The 9,430-nt window shown below is 46.8% G+C and overlaps 1 protein-coding gene across 1 annotated transcript in view; it reads left to right on the top strand.

Moving 5' to 3' along the window:
• FREM1 (FRAS1 related extracellular matrix 1) overlaps nt 1–9,430 on the top strand; it is a 226,311-nt gene that overhangs the window by 155,756 nt on the left and 61,125 nt on the right. Inside the window, exon 28 of the mRNA XM_082264047.1 lies at nt 9,200–9,329. Within this exon, the coding sequence (XP_082120173.1) occupies nt 9,200–9,329 (130 nt within the window). The remainder of the gene's footprint in view (nt 1–9,199; nt 9,330–9,430) is intronic.

The following is a 9,430-nucleotide window of genomic DNA, read 5'->3' as shown; positions in this document are numbered from 1 at the left end:
CACGCTGGTCTCTGTGCATTGAAAGGGGGCACACAGGTCCCTGTGCATTGACAGGGGGCACACTGGTTCCTGTGCATTGAAAGGGGGCATGCTGGTCCCTGTGCATTGAAAGGCGGCACGCTATGCCTTAATTACTGAAGGCACCTTTCACACTTTTGTGACCTCAAAGTCACGCAATTTTTTACAGCGTTTTTTGCTGCAAAGCAATCCCTATTACATTTTTCTGCTTGCGCCCCCCCCCCCCCCCCCAAAAAAAATTTTGAGCATCAGCCACCACTGCAGCCAGCCAGCAACAAAGGGTGCCAGCCAGCCACCAAAGGGTGCCAGCCAGCCAGCCAGCCACCCACCTACCCACCACAGGGTGCCAGGCTGCCAGCCAGCCACCCACCAAAGGGTGCCAGCCAGCCTCCCACCACAGGGTGCCAGCCAGCCAGCCACCAAAGGGTGCCAGCCAGCCACCCACCACAGGGTGCCAGCCAGCAACCCACCCACCCACCCACCACAGGGTGCCAGCCAGCCACCCACTAAAGGTTGTCAGTCAGCCACCCACCAAAGGGTGCCAGCCACTAGGCCACAGGGTGCCAGCCAGCCATTTTTTTAAGCCTATATTCCTTAGTGTCTTTCAAGTTTCAATGGAGATGGATGGAGATAGAAAAATTAAAAGTGTGGCCTGGGACTATTTCTCTTCTCCTTCTCCAGGAAATGCAGCAGCACTGTTCAACACTTGCAAAAACAATGTAAGCATGGGATCAATAACTGCAAAAACCTAAAATACGTCTAATCTTTGGGCCCATCTAAGAGTTCATCGTGTTGAATTGTATCATGCAGCACAGAAAAAACAAAATTAATCACAAGGTGAAACATCACTAACCAAGGTATGGTTAAAGGTATGAGACTTGCTGAAGTATCAGACCTCAGTTGCATGGCACACACCCTCCAACTTGTGGTAAATGATGGTCTGTCAAACCAGAAAGCTTTGCTTGACATTATTAGCATGCTGAAGAAGTGCGCAGGCCATTTCCACCATTCTATCCTTGCCAAGCAGCGACTGAGGTGCATTCAAGGAAGACCTTGGCCTACCCAAAAATAACTTGATACAGGCTGTTCCAACACGATGGAACTCAATGCTACACATGCTGCAAAGGATGCTGGAGCAGAAGCAAGCTCTTACCATATATTCTGGTGAATATGGACTTTGGAGGACATTCTTCTCCTACTGCTGATCAGTAGGACATAGTAGCCAACATCATTGAGACCCTCCTACCCATTGAGGAAGTGACTCTAGTGGCGAGTCATTATGACTAATCTGTGTCCTCTGTCATCCCATGTGTGAGAGTGCTGAAGATGCTTCTTCAACAGAATGAAGGACCCAACACACGTGGCATTAAAACATGTAGGCAGGCCATGAGGGACAGCCTCGCCAAACGTTTTGAGAAGCATGAGGAGAATAAAAATGTGCTTGCATGTCTTTTGGATCCTCGATACAAGAACCATCCTTTCTCTTCTGATGATGTATTGGCCAAGGCAAAACAATGGCTGACAGAAGATATTCAACAGAAGGTGCAGGAGGTTCCTGACGAAAAGAAAAGTCAAGAAAAGAAGGATTCTGATGTGGAGAATTATGTCCAAAAAAACAAGGCACAGTCAAATAGATGCTATGTTCAGTGTTTTATTGGGGCCTCAGAGAATCTGCAATAATGAGCCTGGATGATAAACTTAATCTCTATTTGAAGGAACCAGTAATTGACAGAAGAAGTGATCCTCTTCAGTGGTGGAAAGAAAACGAGGCACGCTACAAAAGACTTGCTTCTCATGCTAGAAGATACCTTTCTGCACCTCCTACCTCGGTACCAAGTGAGCGTGTTTTTAGTGAAGTGGCAGCAATTTATGAAAAGAAAAGAAGCAGGTGAACACGCTGAAATGTTATGCTTTCTGCACTATAATATTGTTCTACTTAACTGGGAGTATTGAAAGTGTAGTAGTAGTGTGTGTCCAGTCCACTGAGTCCACTTCAATCCATTGTCTAGCTGTTGCCTAGCTTTTCTTCTAGCAGTTTTGCACTGACTGCAGTAGTTGCAGTGAGTGCCCTACTGCAGAGGTAGTCCACTGACTCCAGTCCAATCCACTGTCTAGCTGTTGCCTAGCATTTTTTCTAGCAGTATTGCACTGACTGCAGTAGTTCCAGTCAGTGGCGTACTAAGAGGGGGGGCGGGGGGGCGGCCTGCCTCGGGTGCCACGCACTGGGGGGTGTCAGCCGGTGTTGTGCCCTGCCCGGCGTGTTCCGTATCGCTGTGAAGGCAGCTCCTTCAGTAAGCGCTGCGGGGGGGGGGGGGGCGGAACGGCGGCGGGAATAAGGGGCGGAGCCGCGGCGGGAAGAAGGGGCGGAGCCTCACCCTCGGCAGGAAGAAGGTGAGTTCCGAAGTGTGTGTGCTCGATAGGAGGGGGATGGGGCAGCTGCATATGAGGAATTCATCTTTCCCTAGCTCCCTGTCCCCTTCAGTGCTCTCCACCCCCCTGGTTTTCTCTGCCCGCCCCCCAAGTGCTACCTGTCTCCCCCCCAGTGCTGTCCACCTGCCTGGTTTTCCCTGCCCACCCCTCAAGTGCTACCTGTCCCCCCCCCCCAGTGCTCTCCACCTGCCTGGTTTTCCCTGCCCACCCCTCAAGTGCTACCTTTCCCCCCCCCAGTGCTCTCCACCTGCCTGGTTTTCCCTGCCCACCCCTCAAGTGCTACCTGTCCCCCCCCCAGTGCTCTCCACCCCCTGGTTTTCCCTGCCCACCCCCCAAGTGCTACCTGTCCCCCCCCAGTGCTCTCCATCCCCCTGGTTTTCCCTGCCCGCTCCCCAAGTGCTACCTGTCCCCCAGTGCTCTCCACCCCCCTGGTCTTCCCTGCCCACCCCCCAAGTGCTCCCTGTCCCCCCAGTGCTCTCCACCTCCCTGGTTTTCCCTGCCCGCCCCCAAGTGCTCTCTGTCCCCCCCCATGCTCTCCACCCCCTGCGCCTTCCAACCAACCCTGCAATGCTTTCCAAACCCCCTCTTAATTCTCTCCAGCCCCCCCCCCACCGCGCCCTTCAGCTCCTCCAGTGCTCTCTGCGTCGCCTGTGCTCTCTGGCCCCCCTAGTGCTCTTCTATCTTCTATCATGTCCTCAGTCTCTGACCAACTCCTGTATCATGTCCTCAGTCTCTGACCAACTCCTGTATCATGTCTGCAGTCTCTGACCAACTCCTGTATCATGTCAGCAGTCTCTGACCATCTCCTGTATCATGTCCTCAGTCTCTGACCATCTCCTGTATCATGACTGCAGTCTCTGAGCATCTCCTGTATCATGTCTGCAGTCTCTGACCATCTCCTGTATCATGTCTGCAGTCTCTGACCATCTCCTGTATCATGTCCTCAGTCTCTGACCATCTCCTGTATCATGTCTGCAGTCTCTGACCATCTCTTGTATCATGTCTGCAGTCTCTGACCATCTCCTGTATCATGTCTGCAGTCTCTGAGCATCTTCTGTATCATGTCCTCAGTCTCTGACCATCTCCTTTATCATGTCCTCAGTTTCTGACCATCTCCTGTATCATGTGCTCAGTCTCTGACCATCTCCTGTATCATGTCCTCAGTCTCTGACCATCTCCTGTATCATGTCTGCAGTCTCTGACCATCTCCTGTATCATGACTGCAGTCTCTGACCATTTCCTGTATCATGTCTGCAGTCTCTGAGCATCTCCTGTATCATGTCTGCAGTCTCTGACCATCTCTTGTATCATGTCCGCAGTCTCTGACCATCTCCTGTATCATGTCTGCAATCTCTGACCATCTCATATATCATGTCCTCAGTCTCTGACCATCTCCTGTATCTTGTCTGCAGTCTCTGACCATCTCTTGTATCATGTCTGCAGTCTCTGACCATCTCCTGTATCATGTCTGCAGTCTCTGACCATATACTGTATCATGTCTGCAGTCTCTGACTGAGCATCTCCTGTATCATGTCTGCAGTCTCTGACCATCTCTTGTATCATGTCCACAGTCTCTGATCATCTCCTGTATCATGTCTGCAATCTCTGACCATCTCTTGTATCATGTCTGTAGTCTCTGACCATCTCCTGTATCATGTCCTCAGTCTCTGACCATCTCCTGTATCATGTCCTCAGTCTCTGACCATCTACTGTATCATGTCTGCAGTCTCTGACCATCTCCTGTATCATGTCCTCAGTTTCTGACCATCTCCTGTATCATGTCCTCAGTCTCTGACCATCTCCTGTATCATGTCCTCAGTCTCTGACCATCTCCTGTATCATGTCTGCAGTCTCTGACCATCTCCTGTATCATGACTGCAGTCTCTGACCATTTCCTGTATCATGTCCTCAGTCTCTGACCAACTCCTGTATCATGTCTGCAGTCTCTGACCATCTCCTGTATCATGTCCTCAGTCTCTGACCATCTCCTGTATCATGACTGCAGTCTCTGAGCATCTCCTGTATCATGTCTGCAGTCTCTGACCATCTCCTGTATCATGTCTGCAGTCTCTGACCATCTCCTGTATCATGTCCTCAGTCTCTGACCATCTCCTATATCATGTCTGCAGTCTCTGACCATCTCTTGTATCATGTCTGCAGTCTCTGACCATCTCCTGTATCATGTCTGCAGTCTCTGAGCATCTTCTGTATCATGTCCTCAGTCTCTGACCATCTCCTTTATCATTTCCTCAGTTTCTGACCATCTCCTGTATCATGTGCTCAGTCTCTGACCATCTCCTGTATCATGTCCTCAGTCTCTGACCATCTCCTGTATCATGTCTGCAGTCTCTGACCATCTCCTGTATCATGACTGCAGTCTCTGACCATTTCCTGTATCATGTCTGCAGTCTCTGAGCATCTCCTGTATCATGTCTGCAGTCTCTGACCATCTCTTGTATCATGTCCGCAGTTTCTGACCATCTCCTGTATCATGTCTGCAATCTCTGACCATCTCATGTATCATGTCCTCAGTCTCTGACCATCTCCTGTATCATGTCTGCAGTCTCTGACCATCTCTTGTATCATGTCTGCAGTCTCTGACCATCTCCTGTATCATGTCTGCAGTCTCTGACTGAGCATCTCCTGTATCATGTCTGCAGTCTCTGACTGAGCATCTCCTGTATCATGTCTGCAGTCTCTGACCATCTCTTGTATCATGTCCACAGTCTCTGATCATCTCCTGTATCATGTCCTCAGTCTCTGACCATCTCCTGTATCATGTCCTCAGTCTCTGACCATCTACTGTATCATGTCTGCAGTCTCTGACCATCTCCTGTATCATGTCCTCAGTTTCTGACCATCTCCTGTATCATGTCCTCAGTCTCTGACCATCTCCTGTATCATGTCCTCAGTCTCTGACCATCTCCTGTATCATGTCTGCAGTCTCTGACCATCTCCTGTATCATGACTGCAGTCTCTGACCATTTCCTGTATCATGTCTGCAGTCTCTGAGCATCTCCTGTATCATGTCTGCAGTCTCTGACCATCTCTTGTATCATGTCCGCAGTCTCTGACCATCTCCTGTATCATGTCTGCAATCTCTGACCATCTCTTGTATCATGTCTGTAGTCTCTGACCATCTCCTGTATCATGTCCACAGTCTCTGACCAACTCCTGTATCATGTCCTCAGTCTCTGACCATCTCCTGTATCATGTCCTCAGTCTCTGACCATATACTGTATCATGTCTGCAGTCTCTGACTGAGCATCTCCTGTATCATGTCTGCAGTCTCTGACCATCTCTTGTATCATGTCCGCAGTCTCTGATCATCTCCTGTATCATGTCTGCAATCTCTGACCATCTCTTGTATCATGTCTGTAGTCTCTGACCATCTCCTGTATCATGTCCTCAGTCTCTGACCATCTCCTGTATCATGTCCTCAGTCTCTGACCATCTACTGTATCATGTCTGCAGTCTCTGACCATCTCCTGTATCATGTCCTCAGTTTCTGACCATCTCCTGTATCATGTCCTCAGTCTCTGACCATCTCCTGTATCATGTCCTCAGTCTCTGACCATCTCCTGTATCATGTCTGCAGTCTCTGACCATCTCCTGTATCATGACTGCAGTCTCTGACCATTTCCTGTATCACATCTGCAGTCTCTGAGCATCTCCTGTATCATGTCTGCAGTCTCTGACCATCTCTTGTATCATGTCCGCAGTCTCTGACCATCTCCTGTATCATGTCTGCAATCTCTGACCATCTCTTGTATCATGTCTGTAGTCTCTGACCATCTCCTGTATCATGTCCTCAGTCTCTGACCATCTCCTGTATCATGTCCTCAGTCTCTGACCATCTCCTGTATCATGTCCTCAGTCTCTGACCATATACTGTATCATGTCTGCAGTCTCTGACTGAGCATCTCCTGTATCATGTCTGCAGTCTCTGACCATCTCTTGTATCATGTCCGCAGTCTCTGATCATCTCCTGTATCATGTCTGCAATCTCTGACCATCTCTTGTATCATGTCTGTAGTCTCTGACCATCTCCTGTATCATGTCCTCAGTCTCTGACCATCTCCTGTATCATGTCCTCAGTCTCTGACCATCTACTGTATCATGTCTGCAGTCTCTGACCATCTCCTGTATCATGTCTGTAGTCTCTGACCATCTCCTGTATCATGTCTGCAGTCTCTGACCATCTCCTGTATCATGTCTGCAGTCTCTGACCATCTCCTGTATCAAGTCTGTAGTCTCTGACCATCTCCTGTACCATGTCTGCAGTCTCTATCTATTTATGCTGAAGGTAGGACTATGCAGGGGAGGCAGAGAGTGCAAAAGGAGGAACTGCGATTAGAGAGACGGGGGAGGGGGCAGACGGCAAGGGGCACTGTGATGGGGGGCTGTGAAATTTGTGCAATAAATATTCTTGAAAACATTACAAATTTCTGTGGGTGTTTTTACATTTTAAAGTTGGGGGGGTGCCAGATATAGGATCCGCCCCGGGTGCCAAATGCTCTAGGTACGCCACTGTTTCCAGTGAGTGCCCTATTGCAGCGGTAGTCCACTGACTCCAGTCCACTCCACTGTGTAGCTGTTGCTTAGCTTTTTTTCTAGCAGTTTTGCACTGACTGCACTGCAGTAGTAATTTAAAATTATTGCAGTGAGTGAGTGCACTACTGCAGCAGTTTATTATGCATTAATGCACAATCAGATGATGTGAAACTGAAGTCCCTGCAAGTGAAGTTTTCCTATCAGTTTTCATGCAGTTAAGGTGTGAAGAATGAGCCCTTAATGTTAAAAATGTTAATAAATAAAGATTTACATGTTCAGTAACAAATTTGTGTTGAAATTTGTGTTTATTTTGCAAAATTTTAAATGTACAAAAATATTGGCCAATATCGGCCGATACTGATGTGCGATGGCCAAAATATTGGTATCGGTATCGGCAACGAAAAACCGACATTGGTGGATCACTAGTAACAAGCCAGCCTGCTTACTGCATTTCTTCTTGCTACTCTATTTATAACTGTAACGTGTTTTGGTTGCAGTGATTTTTTTTTTTTCTATCAATGCAAAGCTTAACAGCCCCATTAATCCACAACTACTCAAAGACACACCAGCAATTCTGAGAAATTCCAAAGCTTTATGCTGCCACACTAGGGCAAAAAGTGGGTGAAATAAATATACATCTCAAACAGTGTGTGCATCCTTTTTGAGCTTGGTTCCCTCCACCTACATGCATAAATAACAGGGGATTCCCTACCAATTTCTGCTTTGAACTGATACAGTTCTGAACACATAACATTTTTTACAGGGTTCCCCCCTGCTGGGTCTAAGTAGTGGTCCCTAACCTGGTCGGGGAGATTTCTTAATAAGTCTTTGAGAGGCAGGCATGTATTTCCAGTAAATAGCATACATTGTTTGTCCCACAGTGTATATAAAAGAGATGATAAACATTATTTTTTTTATGGGGAAAGGTATGTAAGTTCTTTAGGAAAATAAATAAATCAGTCAGTCATTTCACATAAGGCATTGTCATCCTAGTTACACAGTGTACCTATAGGTATCCATAAGATCTTGCACTATGCTTTCTTCAAATGTTAAAAGGGGAAGTCCACCCTTACACTAAAATCTCTACATCTACAGACATCCACAATCTAAGACTAACCTATCTAGCCCTGTAAAGAAGAAATTGCTATACATGCCTTTTTTGAAGCCGCTCCGCTCTCCAGCAGCGGAAGCTCTGCGGAGGAGAAAGGCCACAATGGCTGTGAAATGCCTGGGAAGTGACATCACCCAAAGAGTTACAATGGGGTTCCATTGTTGGCTGCCTCCTCTGCCCCCACCTCCACAGCAAAGCCATCGCTGACAGCTCAGCATGGGACCAGTCTGGATTTGCTTCAGAAAAGGTATGTATTGCGATCTCTACAGGGCTAGATAGGTTAGTCTTAGATCATAGATGCCTGTAGATGTAGAGATTTTAGTGTTAGGGTGGACTTCCTCTTTAAAGGCAATTCGAAAATTAACTAGGAGATGTAAGATGTGCAATTGAATTGGTTAGGAGTGGAAGGAAGCCCTTTGCTATTTTTTTTATGTCAGCAGACCAGCAATAATCTGCCCTGTGAAACGGATATCAGGGCAAGAATCTTTCTGGTTCACTCATCACTGGAAAACCTCCAAGTAGAGATTCACGTCTTTGTGTGTGGGAGGTAATGGGGGGATTGTGATCTTAGTGGTACAAGTTGGGCAGAACAAGCAAGATAAAGGCATTAGAAAGACTCCTGGCTGGTAAAAATTGGATTAGTTGCTAAATACATTAATAGGAATTAGACCAAAGGGTTGGTATTAGTTGTGATAGTACTGTACCTGTATTGTTTTATATATAGTGATGCATTAGTTGTAATAGCACTGTTCTAGTTTTGTTATACAAAAGGCTGATATAATTTTCCCCAGAAAAGGTGGTAACTGAAATAGACATGTGTATGTGAATTTTGGCTCACACATCTATATTCTTTATTCTTTGATACTATGCATACAGGGATGTATGTTAGCCCCAGGGAGACCCCAAGAACAGTGGATTAAGAAGGTTCTGGTCTCTCTTTGTTAGGGAGATTTTGGCCTTTAATTGTTCTTTTGATTATAGAAGAAGAAATTACTCATTATCAGTGCATGTCATGTATAATCATTAGTATAGTTGTTATTGGCACTATTATTACTATATATTATTGACTCTTTTAATATTTTACAGCTTAAGTCTGAAATGGTCTCGTATTGAAGTACTTCAAGCCAAGTACGAGGTGTGCGAGACAGAAGCGGTGGTGTCTTTGAAGCTCACAAGGAAGGGTTACCTTGTAGACTCTGCCTTCATCACAGTGATGGTAACACATTTTCATTGATTAAATTAACAAGTACAAATTATGGCTGCATAAACAGTACATTCAAAGACTGAAAGTACAAATTATCTACACGAATGTGTTTA

This window comes from Pelophylax lessonae (genome assembly GCF_965119305.1).
Source record: "Pelophylax lessonae genome assembly, chromosome: 1".
NCBI lineage: Eukaryota > Metazoa > Chordata > Amphibia > Anura > Ranidae > Pelophylax > Pelophylax lessonae.
The sequence above is the reverse complement of the archived record's forward strand: the minus strand, read 5'-3'. Positions and strand labels throughout refer to the sequence as shown.